The sequence below is a fragment of the Engystomops pustulosus genome, chromosome 7 (assembly GCF_040894005.1).
Source record: "Engystomops pustulosus chromosome 7, aEngPut4.maternal, whole genome shotgun sequence".
NCBI lineage: Eukaryota > Metazoa > Chordata > Amphibia > Anura > Leptodactylidae > Engystomops > Engystomops pustulosus.
The window spans coordinates 112,603,605-112,622,990 of NC_092417.1; the positions used below are offsets into that span (position 1 = coordinate 112,603,605).

At 40.8% G+C, this 19,386-nt stretch overlaps 1 protein-coding gene across 4 annotated transcripts in view; it reads left to right on the plus strand.

Moving 5' to 3' along the window:
- GNAO1 (G protein subunit alpha o1) overlaps positions 1-19,386 on the plus strand; it is a 142,884-nt gene that overhangs the window by 96,195 nt on the left and 27,303 nt on the right. For all 4 annotated transcript variants that reach the window (XM_072117607.1, XM_072117609.1, XM_072117606.1 and 1 more), the window contains 3 exons: positions 6,491-6,651; positions 13,465-13,593; positions 15,332-15,461. In XM_072117607.1, coding sequence (XP_071973708.1) covers positions 6,491-6,651; positions 13,465-13,593; positions 15,332-15,461 — 420 coding nt within the window. The remainder of the gene's footprint in view (positions 1-6,490; positions 6,652-13,464; positions 13,594-15,331; positions 15,462-19,386) is intronic.

Consider the following 19,386-nt stretch of genomic DNA (forward strand, 5'->3'; position numbering starts at 1 on the left):
CTATTCCCCATGATAATAAATGAATCATACATTATTATCTAAATATTTTATCCAGTAATTTTAAAGCCTGTTTTTCAGTAAGTACATTTCTACCAACAACAGATCAACCCAAATCTGACCCCACAACCCCGGTAAAGCAGTAACTCATATGTTTGCCATACAAAAATACGCCATTTAAAAAAAAAAGGCAATCTAAATATTAGTAATCTTGTACAGTTCCTCCATGTCTTCCCTTTTCATCTTCTTGATCGTTGTTTGGTAAAAATACAATTGGATTGTTTTAGAATCTGCTGCTTCTGAAAACTGTTGGTAAGACAGTCTTGTTTCTTCCACTTCACACTCCCTTCCATTAACTAGTCCTCTACTTCCATATTCGAAGAGGTTGGCAGACAGATGGTGAGGGCACAATCTAAAGCAGGAGTGGCAGCGTGACGGCACACAGGGGACAGGAAGCTGGAATTGAGGCCCAATGCAAGATATATATTTCAAATGTAAATTCTGCCCACTGTGCTCAGGGAGGGGGATTTGTGCTAAAGGTTAGACCCAGCATGGAGCGTGCCCTGCAGAGAGGAGAGTCTGAGCCGTGCCGCTTACACACAATTAATTGGACTCTAAGATCTAATGAAACCACTGTGTCAACTCTGGGAATTGGGGCTGATATTTGGTCATTTAACTCGTGCGGCTGCCACACAGGTTCTTCTATAGAATATGATGAATACTGTATGTAAATGTTAAGGTTACACATTATGGCCCATCAATGCTGTGTTTTGTGCCGACCTATTAAAGTGCTGGATGAGATTCAGGTTTTTATGTGTAAGACTCAATATTATCATAGATTTTTCATATCCTGCTTCAGGATTTAGTGTAATCTGAGGACATGTTGGCATTAAGGTTGCCAACCCATCACATGCATGAAAAATTGGGTCATTTGGAGGCTGCCTGTGAAAAACTACATCATTAAGGGCTGCCCATGTGGCCATGAAAACGACTACACTATAATGTAATAATCATAATCTTTTTTTTTTTTTTTGTTTGTTTGTTTTTGTCCAGCTACTACCATTACATTTAGTTAGGTGTGAACTCTGTCAATCAGATGGTAGAATAAAACATAAGAGTAAATCTGGTCCCTTGTAGTAATTTATTGGTGTTCTAGGATTGGAGGAAAATCTGTCAGGTATCTGGGTATGGTATAAGTTAGATCAGTTAAGGGAGAGAGTATACTGTATAGTACTGGATTTGAGGTCAATTAATTGTTCATATTCTATTTATCCATATCCGATATATATCTCTTAAGATTCATTTGAGCAGAACGCCTATCTGTCACCATAAATATGCAGCCTAATCCACACAGAGTATGTTATAGAGCAGGGGAGCTTAGCAGATTCTACATAGTTGTTCAATATGCAGGCAGTCGGGTATAGAGCAGAATGATCTGAACAGATGGTACATAGTGTCCTATCTGCTTGTATCATGTTATAGAGCAGGGATAGCTCAGCATATAGGACACTATGTACCATCTGCTTAAATCGTCCCTCTCTATAACAAGATACCAGCAGATAAGACAGTATGTAAAATCTGCTCAGCTATCCTGCTATAATGTGCTGTCTACTGATCAGACACTATGTAACTGGTAGCTGGTAGCATGTTATAGAGCAGGATTATTTGAGCAGATAGTACATAGTGTCCTATTTGCAGGAAGTATGTTATAAAGCAGGGGTAGATGAGCTGATTATAATATGCAGTCATATGAAAAAGTTTGGGCATCCCTATTAATAATTTTTAGTTATCTAAATTTGGGCTTTTGCAACAGCTATTTCATTTTGATATATCTAATAATTGCTGGACACAGTACAATAAACCTCATTTCAATCCTGAAACAAAATTTGACAGATGCAAAAGTATGGCCACTTAACAGAAAAGTGACAATATTTAGATCCTGCTTTTGCCTCTAGTCGCTTCCTGTAGCTTTTAGGCTACATTCACACTGCCGTTGCCGGCTGTACCGTAGCACAGCGGGCAACGGCAGGGAGAAGGAGGTGAGCGCAGCTCACCCCCACCCCTCTCCATAGGAAAATATGGCACATGGCGCCGTACTACGGAGAAAGTTAGGATATGTCCTATCTTTTTCCAGGGTATGGAGCGGTACAGTACCGCACGTGTGCTGCACCATACCACTCCCGTTGGGCGCCGTGCGCCCATTGCCGTCTATGGGGGACGTATATCAGCCGTATATACGTCGGCCGTATATACACCCCCTTATGGCAGTGTGAATGCAGCCTTAATGAGTTCCTGGTTCCTGGATGAAGATATTTTTGACCATTACCTTTACAAAACAATTCCAGTTCAGTTAAGTTTGATGGTCGCCGAGCATGGACAGTCCGCTTCACATCATCCTACAGATGTTCAATGATATTCAGGTCTGGGGACTGGGATGACCAGAACATTGTAATTGTTCCTCTGCATGAATGCCTGGGTAGATTTGGAGCAATGTTTTGGATCATTGTCTTGCTGAAATATCCATCCCTGGCATAACTTCATCTTCGTCACTCATTCTTGAACATTATTCTCAAGAATCTGCTGATACTGAGAGGAATCCATGCAACCCTCAACTTTCACAAGATTCCCGTTGCCAGCACACACAGCTCCAAAGCATGTTGCTACCCACTGTAAAATTTGGTGGAGGTTCCAAGTGTTTTTCTTGGAATGGTGTGTTTTTTGGCCGCCATGTATGACCAAACAACTCAATCTTTGTTTAATCAGTCCATAGGACCTTCTTCCAAAATGAAACTTGCTTGTCCAAATGTGCTTTTCCATACCTCAGACGACTCTGTTTGTGGAGTGCCTGCAGAAATGGCTTCTTTCGCATCACTCTCCCATACAGCTTCTCCTTGTACAAAGTACGATGTATTGTTGACCGATGCACAGTGACACCATCTGTAGAAACATGATGCTGCAGGTCTTTGGAGGTGGTCTGTGGATTGTCCTTGACTGTTCTCACCATTCTTCTTCTCTGCTTTTCTGATATTTTTCTTGGCCTGCCACTTCTGGGCTTAACAAGCACAGTCTCTGTGGTCTTTCATTTTCTTACTATGGAAACTGACAGGTTCAATCTCTGAGACAACTTTTTGTATCCTTCCCCTGAACAACTATGTAGAACAATCTTTGTTTTCAGATGATTTGAGAGCTATTTTGAGGAGCCTATGATGCCACTCCTCAGAGGAGATTCAAATAGGAGAACAACTTGCAAGTGGCCACCTTAACCCTTTACCGACAGGTGACGTAGTATTATGTCACATGCCGGGTGCAGGTGCATGGAGAAGGCTCACAGGCTGAGCCCTCTCAATAATTGCCTCTCCTAGCTAGTTCCGATCGTGGGTGTTTTCCTGCCGATCGCCGCCAGCCGATTCCTGCTGATTCAGGAATTCCTGCCGATTCCTGCCCATGCGTCGCCAGCGAAGATGGCGACGCATGGGTACAGCCGTCTTTCCAAGGATCATGGCTCCCCATGACGTCATCGTGGAGCTGCCGAAGACCCGAGGCTGTCTCGTTTTAACCCCTTCATTAGGATGTGCTATCAGCACATTGTAATGAATGAGGAGGAAAATCCCGATATTCTGCCATACTGTAGTATGGTAGTATATGGTAGGATCGCCCAAACAACCTCGGGTCAAAGTACCCTAGGGAGTCTGAAAAATTAGTAAAAATTTTAAAAAAGTAAAATAAAAAAACATTAAAAATTCAAATCACCCCCCTTTCACTAGAACTGATATAAATAAACAGTAAAAATCATAAACACATTAGGTATCGCTGCATCGAAAATGCCCGATCTATCAAAATATAACATTTTTTACTGCGTTTAACGCCCTAACGGAGAATAGCACCCAAAGTCTAAAATTGTACTTTTTTGCCATTTTAAAAAATATAAAATTCTAAAAAGTGATCAAAAAGTCGTACAGTCCTAAAAATGATAACATTGTAAACGACATCAAGTCACAAAAAAATTACACCACCCACAGCTCTGTACACCAAAGTATAAAAATGTTATTAGCGCCAGAAGATGGAAAAATTCTATACATTTTTTTTGTACAGATTTTAAGTTTTTTTAAACGTATGAAAATATTATAAAACCTATACAAATTTGGTATCCCCGTAATTGTACAGACCCAAAGAATAAAGTACACATGTCATTTGGTGCGTACAGTGAAATCCATAAAATCCAAGCCCACGAGAACATGGCGCAAATGTGTTTTTTCACCAGTTCCACTGCATTTGGAATTTTTTTTCCCACTTCCCAGTACACAACAATGGAAAATTAAATACCACCATTTTGAAGTGTAATTTGTTACAAAGAAAATAAGCCATAACACAGCTCTGTACATGGAAAAATAAAGTTATAGATTTTTGAATGTGGGAATGGAAAATGAATACTAAAAAGGGCATTGGCGGGAAAGGGGTTAAATACCTTTTCTCATGATTGAGCTCTGAACTTCATAGCCAGGTGTACCAAATGAGGTTACCAAACCAATTTAGAAATTCAGTAAGTCAGTAAAAAGCAGTTAGGCTTATTCAAATCAAGCAAATGATAAGGGTGCACATACTTCTGCACCTGTCAAATTTTAGTTTTAATGCTTGTTGCACATTTTCTGTTAGTCTATACAACAAACAATGGATCTTATTGTCACGGCAGGGATTAGACTCAGAGGAAATATTTTACAAAACTGCCTTTGGGCAGTCAAGATTAACCCATATCCAGACAAATGAAAAAATAAAGTAAAACATCACTTTTATTAGGGATTCTTAAAAAAGATTGCACTATATTACAAGCTGTTGTGGCACAAACCACTAGATGCACAGGACAAACAGTGGATTAAAAGCACAGTGTGAACTGGGTCATAGGCAGTTTGCAGGTGGTCAGTGGTATGAAATGTGAGATAGTGGGCACAATACGGGGTCCATATCCACCTATAATAATTGCTATAAGTCCACTATTGGCCAGATAAAGAGGACTGTCCTAAGCAGTATTGTCTGCTACAGTATTGTATCTTATTGTATGGATTAGAGCCCTAAAATGACCACCTAGACCAGTGATGGCGAACCTATGGCACTGGTGCCAGAGGTGGCACTCAGAGCCCTTTCTGTGGGCACTCAGGCCATCACCAGAGAGGACTCCAGGTATCTTCTTGCAGTCCCAGACAGCCCAGGACTTGCTGTGCACAGAGCTATTTTAAAGTGACAGCTCTACCTGGGACTATTTTCTGCTTTATTGGTGTCCTCAGGAGCTGGTATCAATGAAAGCTGTGACAGAGAAGGGAGTATAAATCATAAATTACATTTCTGTGTTGGCACTTTGCGATAAATAAGCGGGTCTTTGTTGTAGTTTGGGCACTCGGTCTCTAAAAGGTTTGCCATCACTGACCTAGACCATGAATAACAGTGTTGCCTGTACTGCCCCAGCAGGGGCCGCCGTGGTAGCAGGCTGTATTGTTATAAATACTGTTATAAATGGTTTGTGCCACAACAGCTTGTAATATAGTGCAATCTTTTTTAAGAATCCCTAATAAAAGTTGATGTGTTACTTTATTTTTTCATTTGTCCGGATATGGGTTAACCTTGACTGCCCAAAGGCAGTTTTGTAAAACATTTTGTGTTAGTACACTAAACCTCATTTCAATCCTGAAATATTACGGTGTCCATCAATTATTAGATATATCAAACTGAAATAGCTGTTGCAAAAACCCACATTTTATTAACTAAAAATGATTAAGATTAATAGGGATGCCCAAACTTTTTCATATGACTGTAGGGTTATATAGATTCACTATAGCTCATCATTTATCAATAAAATTGGTTGTGGACCTTGAATCCTCTCCTGCTGTATATTATTGCTTTGTTTGAAGCTAAACTTCCACCTTTGAAATGCTTTGTTTAGTTTCCGCAGTCCCTTCCAATCCCTTCACTGCATAAAGTAGACTCCACCTCCCTGACCAATATCCTCTCCAGCTCTAATTCCTATTGTAGCGTCATATGTCTGGAATATAAATAGCTGTTGTACTGGAGACTGAGTTTATCGGATACAATATCACTTCTCAGAATCCCCCACAGTTACAAGATTCCGGAAATGGCGGTTTACAGTCAATTCATTTGGAAAAATAGATCCAATTATCCATCTTCTGTGGAATCCCCATACACTTTCCATCTTTGGTTTTCCCAGCTGAATTTTGATAAATGATCCACATTTTCTGACTGCTTCTCTTACAAACATGTTTGTGTGTTGGTAATTTAATGATGGAAAAACCTTCCAATGGTTTGTTAGTCGATGCTGTATTTTCCAGGCAATGTTAATATGGCGGTGTAGATGGGCATTGGTTACTAGCTTGTTTGCTGTTCGCATTAGTTGGTTGGCCACCCTGCACTGCAATAGTTTTACCCTTGTGCTGGGCTCATGGATTTTGTAGCGTTATTCATTTTTTTTCTCCTTTTTCTTTAACAGGCTGATGCCAAGATGGTCTGTGATGTGGTGAGTCGCATGGAAGACACAGAACCTTTCTCTCCTGAGCTGCTTTCAGCCATGATGAGACTGTGGGCAGATTCTGGAATCCAGGAATGCTTCAACCGATCCAGGGAATATCAACTTAATGACTCTGCTAAATAGTATGTGACCCTTTTATTGTTATACAGTAATGTCTTGTGTGTGAAAAACTATGTGTTTGCTTTTTAACTATGAGCCGCCCTGCATTGAATAACTTTGAGCTGGGCACTTCACGGAGACTAATTTAGGGTGATGGCACACTTGGCGATTTTTTTATTTATTTATTTATTTATTTTTTTTGGCCCGTTTTTAAGCAGTCCAGCAAAAAACGCATGCATTTTTTTTTTTGACGGACTGCTCAAAAACGGCCCCAAAAATGCGTTCAAAACGCCACGTGTGTCATCACCCTTACCTTGTCCAGTGTTATTTACTGTAGACCACAGGCCGGTCACATGCCTCTCTGCCAGTGGCCATGTTGGATTTGGAGTGTCATAAACTTGAGCTCATAATTAATTAGTGACCTGTGTATTTTTTACAGGACACTTTTAGAAAGTTTAAAAGCAAATACACCTTGTGACAAATTATTAAAATTACCAGAGATGGGATTGATCCATGGATCACAGTTTCTTTTTTCTAGATCAACACTGCAGAATGATAGGGAGAACTTGATGAATCATAGACTAGAAATGTAAAAGTGTGACCATTGGGACATCTTTTAAGCCCAACATAATGGGTTCCCTGTCATAAGAGAGGGGGCTCTGCTTATAACATAAGAGGACATGGTAAAATAATGTCAGTATGTGGTATCCCCATGTGCAGATAAATCAAGTATTCTAATGTGACCTCTATGTCCGAAATTAGATTTGAGGGGGTTGAGGAATCCATTTTAGCAGGAGTGAGGCGGTAGGTAATGTTATATATCTAGTGCTGTGACTGGGTCAATGGTTGTGTTCAGGCCCATTTAGATTGAACATTTCTCTGTATTCTGTGAAACCTCTCCAGAAGACCACCTGTTTGAGAAGACCCCCTCCCTAAAAGAAAGATATTTTTTTTTTCAATGCCTGATTCAGATCCCTCCCTTCCCCCCCATTTTACTCTGTGGAAGCTGCAGCCCTATGAGCTCACATAGTTTTCACTGTATTTGTTATATGCTAATTCTATGTTCCTCTATAAGATTTTCCTGCATGTTTGGCTGTCTTTGTTAGTGGTTGTACATTATTTTATATGTTTTTACTGTGGGAACCTCTCATTATAAATGAGCCTGTATATCACACAGTTTTGTATCTATAGCATAAAAAATCAGGTCATGATGCTCCTGGGAGATTACATTTTCTGACGTGTACAGAGCAGACATTCAAGAGTTGCCTTGTTGGAGTGGGAAATCTATGTATTTGGATGGAGCGAACCCTGCTGTAATCCTTCCATGCTGAAGATAAGAGCTCCTCCATCACCCAACCACTCCCTCCACAACACCCACTACTCTCCATGATTCATCCTGCTACCGTCACCTCCTCTTTCCTCCATCTCCAGTACAGAAGGGGTTATTTATCTCAAAGCATTCACTGTGAGGGAGGAGGGGGCTCCTACTCCCCCTCTTCAGAGAGAAATTGCATGGGGAAAGGCAATGGCTGATCTGCTGTAATATTTCCATGTTAGAGGCTGCCCCATTGCTCCGAGCCAATCCCTCAGCATCTCAGTAAATCCCTGGTTTCCATAGCAACCCCGAGATCTCTCGGTGGCTGGTCTGCCGAGAGATGAAGATCATATGAAAAGATGGGAATCTGTGTGCACATATGTTTGTGAGCCGCATCTCTGTGTCATCATCCTGCACCCATACAATGCATGGACTGGATCTATGGCACCCTGGACTAGCCATGCTGGGCAACATATGATGGGCATAACCACAGGGATGGGATTTTTAAACATGAAAAATAAAATCCTTCTATTCAGTGATGTTTTTCCTTGATTTCCATCAATCTTCACTTTAAAAATCAGTATTCCCTTCATAGATAGATGTGTGATAAAGATGCCTCATTATATGACATATCCCAGGTATTCCAATTGAGGAAAATGTCCATGGCAACCACTCTGCTACAAGGCCATCTCTCCCAGAGATAGTTTTATACACAAGGCTGTATATGCTTTATGGAGTTTTTGCCTCTAACTTCTTGATCCTCTATGTGTTGGAATGAAACACACAGAATTTTATGAAGGTAGAGCCTTTTACAAGCTCCTAAGATGAAATGGATGAACCGTAATTTCAGTATCCTCAGACCCGGTCAGTGCATCTGAATGTTTTTCTTCTGCATTGGTAGTCTCCGGACATAATCCATCCACGTTGAGGAGGGACATATCCAGACACATTTGGAGCAGCAGTGTTGTCTTCAGCTTCAATTTGCAAGTCTTAATTCCCTGTGCGCTGGAGTCATTTGCGTCTAGTCCATTCTAGCATACACCTCTTAATGGGCTTCTGAAAGTGAAATCTTCCTTTATTTTTTCATTATCTAGCTTCCACCGTAAAACAAGATGAAGGTATTGGGCTGCTAAAGACCACAACCCCTCCTGTTAATGCCCACCTACAACCAGTTACAATGCGATAGGTCATCTTTATCAAAAATTCATCTATCCTCAATATGGAGGTCCTAAATCCAGACCCTGCTCCACTCATCTGTTCTAGCTATCACCTGGCTCGGAAACTTGTACAGAGAATCTAGAAGCAAAAGTGTTTTCCACTGTATTGGAGCAAAGCTGCAGCACTCGACCAGAACAGCTGACTGATCACATATTCATGACATATCATATATAAGGAATGATTGACAGGTCAAGTTCAAGGCCTGGAGTCCTTTTTAGTGTAGAAGTGGTTTTAAGCAGGTTATGCAGCAATGTTTTTTGTGTGTGTTCCAGAGAAACAAAGGTGGACCATTATTCTGAGATCCATGTTCAGTGTGATCTGTGCCAAGTTATTCCTCATCTGTTATATAGTGATTTTATGTTCTAGGATGTTTAAAGGGGTTGTCCGAGTTTTGAAAAAAACTATAGGTGGCCGGGAGCGGGCTGCTTAAAACAATAAAGATGTACTTACCTTCCGGTGTCCTCCGGTATCCAGCCGTCGGAGCAGCGCTGGACTCCGACAACCTTCCGGCCCCCATACACAATGCTGTGTATAGGGACGGATAGGCGTACCCGGCCACAGCCGGCCAGAAGCTGAATGCTGGATACCTGAGGGTACCGGAAGGTAAGTACATCTTTATTGTTTTAAGCAGCCCGCTCCCGGCCACCTATAGTTTTTTTTTTTCTCCAAAAACTCGGACAACCCCTTTAAGCATTTTGTACAAACTAGATTGACCGGATAGCCTCAAGCATAATATTGCCAGCCAGTGAGTAGTGCAACCAACACGCTTTATGGGCCTTGTTTGTGAATCTGTTCAACCTAAATGATCAGACTATGACTGTTCTGTTAAAAGGGATCTACCAGGAGATTTAAAGGGGTATTCTCATCTGGCCATTCACATTCAGTTTAATTAATCTGCCATATGTAAGCATTTCTTCAATTGGATGTTATTTAAAAAAAATGTTCCTGTGTGAAGATAATTTCTCATAAATGTAACCATGTTGTCCCTTAGAAACGAGATAGCTTCCTCGGATACGGCCACCTCTGATGGATTGAGGTTATTGTATATAAAATGTCCGGGAGTTACTACATGTTGCACAGCCACACTGTAGTAATGTTTGCTGAATCCTTGTAGTCAGGCAGGACTCTATAGCGCAAGTCTGGCCACCGCTGCCAGAGTGTGATGTGCTCGTATGCAAGGAAGCTGATCTGGTTTCTAAGGGACAACATGACTACATTTATGAGAAATTATCTTCACACATGAATATTTTTTTAATTAACATCCAATTGAAGAAATGTTTACATAAGGCAAATGAATTTAATTAAATGTAAATGCCCAGATGGGAATACCCCTTTAAGCTTCAGACAGTGTTAGGTACCAGCCTCAGAGAGCAGTCTCACCATATTGTTTTTAGTAGAAGCAGGACCGCATGTTTCAGAATTGTAGCTGGACTTGGTGCACTGGTGTGAAAACTGCACAGTCCCTAGTCCCTCCCCTCCACTACAGGCATCTGGTTAGATATTACACAAAGCTATGGTTACATGGCTCTCTAGGGCTACTACCCAAAACTGTCAGCTTTGTACATTGATGTTGGCTTCTGGTAGACTTCTTTTAACCCTTTCACGACCCGTGACGTAATAGCACGTCACGGGTCGGCCGCGGGTGCATGGAGAGGGCTCACGCGCTGAGCCCTCTCCATAGCCGGTAAGTCTTTGCTGCATATTGCAGCAAAGGCTTACCGGTAACACCCGCGATCGGTGCTAGCACCGATCGCGGGTGTTTTCACCTCGATCGCCGCCGGCAATGCTGCCGGCGGCTTCAAAAGCATGGCGGCGCGTGGGCGCCGCCATCTTTTCGAGGATCGCCGCTCCCCGTGACGTCATCGGGGAACGGCGATCCGTCGCCATGGTAACCTCGGGTCTCGCGAAGACCCGAGGCTACTTTTGGTTAACCCATGCATTACAATGTGCTATCAGCACATTGTAATGTATGAGGAGTAAAATCCCCATATACTGCCATACTGTAGTATGGCAGTATATGATAGGATTGTGCAGACCCCCTAGGGTTAAAGTACCCTAGGGAGTCTGAAAAGTACTAAAAATAAAAATAAAAAAAAGTTAAAAAAAAAAAAAATTATAATAAAAAACCCTAAAAACTCAAATCACCCCCCTTTCCCTAAAACTGATATAAATATAAATAAACAGTAAAAATCATAAACACATTAGGTATCGCCGCGTCCGAAAATGCCCGATCTATCAAAATATGATAACGTTTTTTCACTGCGTTTAATCCCGTAACGGAAAATCGCGCCCAAATTCGAAAATGGCACTTTTTTTGTCATTTAAAAAAATTAAAAAATTCTATAAAAAGTGATCACAAGGTCGTACAGTCCTAAAATTGATAACATTGTAAACGTCATCAAAATCCGCAAAAAACGACACCACCCACAGCTCAGTACACCAAAGTATAAAAAAGTTATTAGCGCCAGAAGATGGCAAAATCCCAAAAAAAATTTTTGTACAGGAGGTTTTAATTTTTTTAAATGTATGAAAACATTATAAAACCTATACAAATTTGGTATCCCTGTAATCGTACCGACCCAAAGAATAAAGTAGACATGTCATTTGGGGCGCACAGTGAAATCCGTAAGATCCAAGCCCACAAGAAGGCGGCACAAATGCGTTTTTTTACCAATTTCACTGCATTTGGAATTTTTTTCCCGCTTCCTAGTACACGGCATGGAATATTCAATACCATCTCTATGAAGTGCAATTTGTTACGCAGAAAATAAGCCGTCACACAGCTCTGTACATGGAAAAATAAAAAAGTTATGGATTTTTGATCATGGGGAGTAAAAAATGAAAATGAAAAAACAAAAAAGGGCCAGGTCCTGAAAGGGTTAAGAGAGAGAGTATTATTGACTTCATCTTTGACATGCCAATGAAGTCTTATCTAGCCAAGTGGGTGAAGTAGAGCGACAATTATATCAATTACCCAATCATATCTTCCTGTAAGAGCTAAAACTATTTATCTCTATCAAAATAAACTTGCACACTCATATTATCACAGATATTTTTACAATATATTTTATAAAAAATACAACTCCCTTAGGAAAAAAAACCCTTTATTTCATGCACTGCCACACCTTATCATAATCTCCTTGTCTAATATTACCCCATGAGAAGAGCACTGGCTCCAGATTTCCATATATGCCACAAATTTTATCTTGACATAAATGATGGCACCAAAACACCATTTTCCATAGAGCACAAAAAAAAAGTGGGTGACGTCGATCTTTTTTTTTTTTTCTATCGAGTCCATGTTAATTTGCCAGTGTTTCCTCAGTGGTACTGAGTGGTATCTGTGACTTCAGTGGGACATTGTGCCATTGACTTGTTTTGGTAGCATCAGCTATCACTTATTAATAGAACCACAGATACATGTATTATGACGGGGGGAAGGGGGTTACACTCCTTGCCCGTCCATCATTTTATAAATGCATTGTCCCATAATTCAAAGGCTTAAAGGAGTACCCTTAGAGGTAGAGTGAAGTGACCTTGCATGAATGTCAAACTTAAAGGGGTTGCCCACTTTTCCAGTATACTTTTTTTAATAAATTCCTCTGTTTTGTAGATCTCTGCTTGCTGTCCTGCTATGGAAAGCTTCTATGTCTACTTCCATTGGATAGAAATCTGCCCCTGGCCATGTGATGGACACATATGTGAGTTGTTATATCATACAGCTCTAGTTACTGGCTGTGATACTAATAGCTCATGCACCTGCCTCTCCGTCACATGACTGTGGACAGACTCTATCCACTGGTAGTAAACATAGAAGCCTTCTATTAAAGGACAACAAGCAGAGATCTAGAAAACAGCAAGGAATTGATATAGAAAATATATTGGAAAATTGTATAGCTTTCCCTTACACAAACAATATCGATTATTTTCTAAAGGTGGACAACCCCTTTAAGAACTTGATATCATTGTATAGATTTTGTGGCAATCTGATTTGTTTGCACTGCAAGGAAATGCTTCCACACTATATCCAATATGTCACCTTGCATAAAAATGTGACTGATGGGTTAAATGCGCAATTCCCCTCCCCTTATAAAGACAGCTTTGCTTCATCCTATTGAGGAGAGAAATAACAGCGCCATCTGGAGAGGACTTTGAAGATTTTTTTTTGTTGTATGAAGAGATACTTTTGCTATTGGTTAATCAAAGCATTGGTTAATTTGTCTCTGTGGTCTCCTAGAGCGAGCACCTTAGCTAAGATGTACTAATACTTCATAACCTTTGAAATCTCTTTTTATCTTTGCAGCTACCTAGACAGCTTAGATCGGATCGGAGCAGCTGACTACCAACCTACAGAGCAGGACATTCTGCGGACCAGAGTGAAGACCACTGGCATTGTAGAAACCCACTTCACCTTCAAAAACCTTCACTTCAGGTTAGTGTTGTGAATCTGGGAGGAGGGGGTAATTTCACATTCTTTTCTCTTCCTCATTATGGGCGGCATGGCGGCTGAGTGAGTAGCACTTCTGCCTTGCAGCGCAGGGGGCCTGTGTTCGAATCCCATCCAGGTCAACATCTGCTGTGTGGGTTTCCTTCGGGTACTCCGGTTTCCACCCACACTCCAAAACATACTGTTAGGTTGTTTCGATTGTGAGCCCCATGGCAACAGGGACCAATGTGACATGCTTTGTGCAGCGCTGCGTAATCTGTGTGAATTATTATTATGGAAACTTTTATGGACACGTTGGCGACTTTTCCAATCGTCCAGCTGAGTTTGACGCATCCTAGTTTTTCAGTCCTACACCATATTTATTTTTACAAATCCAGATGCTGATGTTTACATTTTTTTGTTCACAAAAATCCACTCCCCTACTGGTGTATGAAAAAGATTAAAATGGGTTGCTCAGAAAAGTTGCAGAAAACGAACAAATGAAAATCTTAAGGTTAAAGTGAGCCCAAAAGTCTAAGACCAAATCTTTACCCTAATTTGCATGTGTTACAGTAATGATCACAGGTTTTTTTTCTTTATCATTCTTGCTTTATTGAAGTAGAGTAAAACAGATAACATCCAATTTGCAGTGTATATGACACAGTTCACAATTACAGGTTATACATTTTTTGTATTTCGTATATTGTGAGATGATGGTGATGAGATAGTGAGAACTTTCACTTGGATGCTGTAACATATATATCAAAATACTATTAACCTTGATAACATTTGCTAAAGGTTATGAAAGATGTTAGAATAAGTGAGAGGTAACAGGGAGTTGGGAGATTGGGAGAGATGGGAGGGAAAGTTGAGTAAGGTTGGGGGTGGGGGAAGAGTGGGGGAACCTGGTCCGAGCTATGATCATGGATTTTAAGGAGTCTAATAAACCTTTCTGCTTCCCAATGGTCTCCAGTGAACGTCTCTCCTATGTAGAAATACAGTTCATTATTGACTTGTACCAGAACCCTTTCCCACCACTTTCTGAGGATAGCTTGGGTGGCAGGGAAACGCAAAGGTTTTGAAAACTTGAAGACTTGTTATAATTGTCGATTTGCAGACTAGAGGGTACGACGCCTTGTGCTATCAGACATTGTTATACTAGTCATTAGATGGTTGTAATCTTCTTTTCCAGGCACATTAACTGATCTTAATGTTCTCTTTAAGTGTCTTCAAAATAATCTTCTCTTCAGCATAGTGTAGAAGAAAGGCCATAGAGAATAGATCATCAAAGTGAATGATGGAACAAAGTGAGATCACTGGACAGGGGCGCTTCTGCCCTCTAGTGGATAAAAGACTTAAACTTATTTTGGGGGCTAGTATAACTTGGGTGCAACACAGTGTCATCAATGTTCCAACACTTTGTACAACAGCTACTTTGTTCTGTGACTTGATGTGGATTCAATTTAAGTAAAAACAAGAAACTTCAATATATTTATAGGCAGCACCTTTTTCTCTCTTACCCAGAGACCTTACCTCATGGTAATGCTTTTTTTATTCTTCAAAAAAAACCTTTCTCTCTAGAAATCTGTTAAGTAGACAGAATCTTACAGAAGGGAGGGGGTCGTGGGTCACAGCAGCTAGATCTCCATCCTCCACTTAAGAGCTGTGGGAAAATAATAAATGGTAACATGGAGTTGGAAGTCAGCAAATCAGAAGTCAATTAAATTGTGTTGATCTCTCCTAGGCTGTTTGATGTTGGCGGACAGCGGTCAGAACGAAAGAAGTGGATTCACTGTTTTGAAGATGTGACAGCGATCATCTTTTGTGTGGCCCTTAGTGGGTACGATCAGGTTCTTCATGAAGACGAAACCACGGTGAGTCTCAAAAGTAACAGAAATATTGATATCATTGACTCCTGCTGGAGCTTTGACCTGCCTTAGAAGGGTCTTAAAGATTACAAAGGAGAATGGGGCAGTACTTGGAGGAGGGATCGGCTTAGTGACTCTCCTCCACTATCTCTGGTACAATTGAAGAATCTTTACAATGTGTTCTGCCATCTATGTTTTTCTGTGTGTGGTGCTACTTGTAATAAGTACCATGTGTCGAAACCTTTGTTTCAAGAGGAGAGTATTCTAGTTTAATTATACTTCTAGTCTTCTACAGTAATAGAAAAATATCACTTTTTGTTGATTTAAGGGCATTGTTAGATCCTAAGCTGAGTTTTTATGTGGTTGTCTTTCTATAGAATGAATGCATCTCTGATTCATTGCAGTAAAATGATCCTCTCCATATTATGTTCTATGAGTATATGGTTGGGGAGATGAGCTCCGTATTGATAACTGTGTCACCGGATCCTGTGTGATGTTCCCCTGTACAGAACCTGTGTGTTTAATCCATAGAACGCGTCTCTGTGCTTTTGTATCTCAACTTTTAATGGGAATGGCCATCATTTGAGCAGCTCCCTGGTCACGCATAAAATAAACCTGTATCCTGGTAGGAGACTCTATAAACTACAAATCACAGTTAATAATAATTACACTGACTAGCCTCAGTCTATATGCTTGTGGATTCTACACCTATTCAAGATAAAATAAGTGGAGAGGGTAATCCCACTGCACCCCCAACTAGCATTAATGGTGCTGTCTGTTTTTATTATGTTGTGCTTATTACAGTTGTGTTTCTGAAGTCTTCATTAAACCCTTAGTGACCACCGATATGGATTTCTACTTCGGTCACTGAGGAGCCTTAGACTAGACTGATGGAGAACCCCAGAGCAATCGCTTGGCTGTCTTATGAAGGCTGGGAATCTGCTATAACAGTCTGGTTTGGAGGGAGATCTGATCTAAACTGCTTAACTAGTTAGATCCTGTGGTCAGTTATGTGAGGAAGGGTGCGCCGTCTTGCCAATTATCAGCACTCCACTATCGCATCATGGGGTGCTCTATAAGTGGCAAACGCTGCCAGAGCCCTTGCTGTTTCTTCCAGGTCTGCCATATAAAGCAGTCTATTAGGCCCCCCTCCAGTACCCGACCAGGTCAAGTTTTTGTGCATCTACCTCAACTTGTTATTCAACAAACAAGGCCTAACATAACCCAGCTGGTGGAAAAATAAAAAAAATATCTTGGATATTTAAATGAGATTATGTAGAACATTCTTTCCTTTTTGTAAAAAGTTATTTTAATATTTGTTAAAAATATTCTGTTATCCTTGCAAAATTTATCATGTAAAAAGGCAATTACCATGTTGCTGTTTTTTCACATTTCTCCCCAAAAAGAGTTCAAATGTAAGCAATAAGTGTCATATATCACAGTGATGCCTCTAAAGTCTACAAATTGTCCCTCAAAAAATAAACCCCTACATGGCCACATTGATGGGAAAATGCTACTAAGGGTTTAAAGTATCTGAGCTTCAGCTGCTACGAGGATATAAATTAGCACTGAATTGCAGACCTTAACCTGACAATGAAATATGTTAGTGCACATAATATTATTAAATAAATATTGCAACTATTTTGTGCCTTTAAAATTCTGCTTTGAAAATTGCCTAATTCTTGTAAACGGCAGAAAGGGTTTTTGTATTCCCTGGAAAGCTATTTAATTCTTAAAGGACATCTACCACCAGGATCCACGACTGTAAACAAAGCCCACTCATGTACTGGTGTGTGCCCCCTCTGGTAGGATCTGCTCTTTTTTTATTCCATTGTTTTAAGAAAAAAATCCTTTAAAAATTTTGCAAATGAGCCTGAGGGGCTCCAGGTTCCTTTAACACCATTGGAGCCCGAAACCCCTCATGCTCATTTGCATAATTTTAATAGGCCTTTTTTTTAAATAAAAAGCAGGGCATAAGAAGAAAAGAGAAGAGCAGATGCTGCCAGAGGCAACACACACCCGCTTATAAGTGTTCTTGGTTTACAAACCTTGATCCTGGTGGCAGATTTCCTTTTAAAGGTTGGACTTGCATCTTTTTCCAGCCTCATATACTATGACACTATGTAAATCCCTGGAACTGAATAGTGGATGCGCCTGCAAGCTGATCTGTGTGCATTCTGTGGTCGCGCTTGTGATTTGCGACACAGAAGTGCAGTGTGTGGCCATAATCCAATTCTTATGATACAGCTCGCCCTGCTCATCTCTCATCTCCACTGTAATAGGCCACATAACGTTTCCTCACCAAGATAAAAATGCAGATATGGCAACTTATATGGATCTGTAGTTGTACTGTTCAAAGAACTTGTGTACTTGTCATTTACTTTACTACACGCATTGGATCAAGTCTGTGACTTTATGCATTGGGACCCAGCAACTTAAACTGTAATGTATGGTTACTTATACTGGGCTCTTTGGGCCCCCTTAAGGCACAGAATCCCATATCATCTGTACCCCTCAAATGACCTATAAATAGTCTATAGGGCTCTGCCATTAAATTCATACATGGAAAGTATGTTGTGGTCAGATTCCTTATGCGTATACTATATACAATCAAAATGTATATAGTTTTAAAGCTGCTTGTTATGCCAAACGCCACAATTCCTTGTGTGCACATTCCGAGGGCAGGGGTTGGCACTCTCTCATGAGTGACCATTAAAGGGGTTTTCCCACAAATCAAAGTTGGGCCCTATTCACAGGATAAGGCCTTACTTGCTGATTGGTGGGGGTCTCGGTGATGAGACACCCACAGATCACGAAAACAAGGGGTCTGATGGGGTCCCAGTTACCTCAGTCGGACACTTCTTCTTTGCTCTGGGAGAGTAATGGAGCAGACTGGCGCGCATAACCACTCGGCATCTCCGTCAGCTCCGTAGAGATGAATAGAACAGAAGGGTCATGCACGGCTGTCTGCTCCATCACTCTCCTGGAGCATTGAGGTGTCCGACTGAGGTAACTGGGACCCCATCGGACACCTCGTTTTCATGATCTGTGGGGGTCTTATCACTCAGACCCCCACGATCAGCATTTTGGCCTTATCCTGTGGATAGGGACTAACTTTGATTCATGCGAAAACCCCTTTAATTAGGATGAACAGGACAATGATCTTGGTTGATGCCTGCCACAAGGGGTTGTCCAGCTCAAACAGCTTGGTCACAAATACAAAACCTTACCAGGGTAAGTATAAGACAAAGGTTATTCATATAGTATTTACTGTGGTAAAGCTTCCGTGTAGTCATTGGGACTGGCGGGCCACATGTCCCATCAGCAGCAGGATTTCCGGTGACTTCCCATGTCCTGCTGGCTTCTGGAAGACATCCTTGTATGCATGATATGCATATCATGTATATGCTGTATACTGAGTAGTTATGATGGGGGGAGAGAATTGCAAACATTTTTTAAAATGAAAACTAAAAATGTTTGACTTCCGGAAGGCGGGTATGAACAAGACGACAAATAATGAACTGAAGGCTGCCTTGAGTATTGAGTATTCTCATTTGTCAGAGGAGGGCTGAATATATGCAGAGGGGAACAGTCCTCATTTATTTACACATGGTCCAGCATTTATTCTGGTAACCTGTGATGGATGTTATGTGCCTGCTATAGGGATTAAGTCACAATTACATGTATGGAAATGTTCTGCTTCTTACTGCTGTATTATCACACCTGGCTTATCGTGTAGATGTTGGTCATTGTATATTGCATAAGGAGCTGTTTTAACTCTTGCAGCAGAACGTTTGTGGGTTTTCTTTTATACAGGTCCCTGCTGCCCCTCCTTGTCTTACTGATCTTTGGTAATCTTGAAATACACCTTTACCATTGTGAAGTATTGAGGATCACACAGGCCCTTTCGTCACTAACCGCACGCCATAAC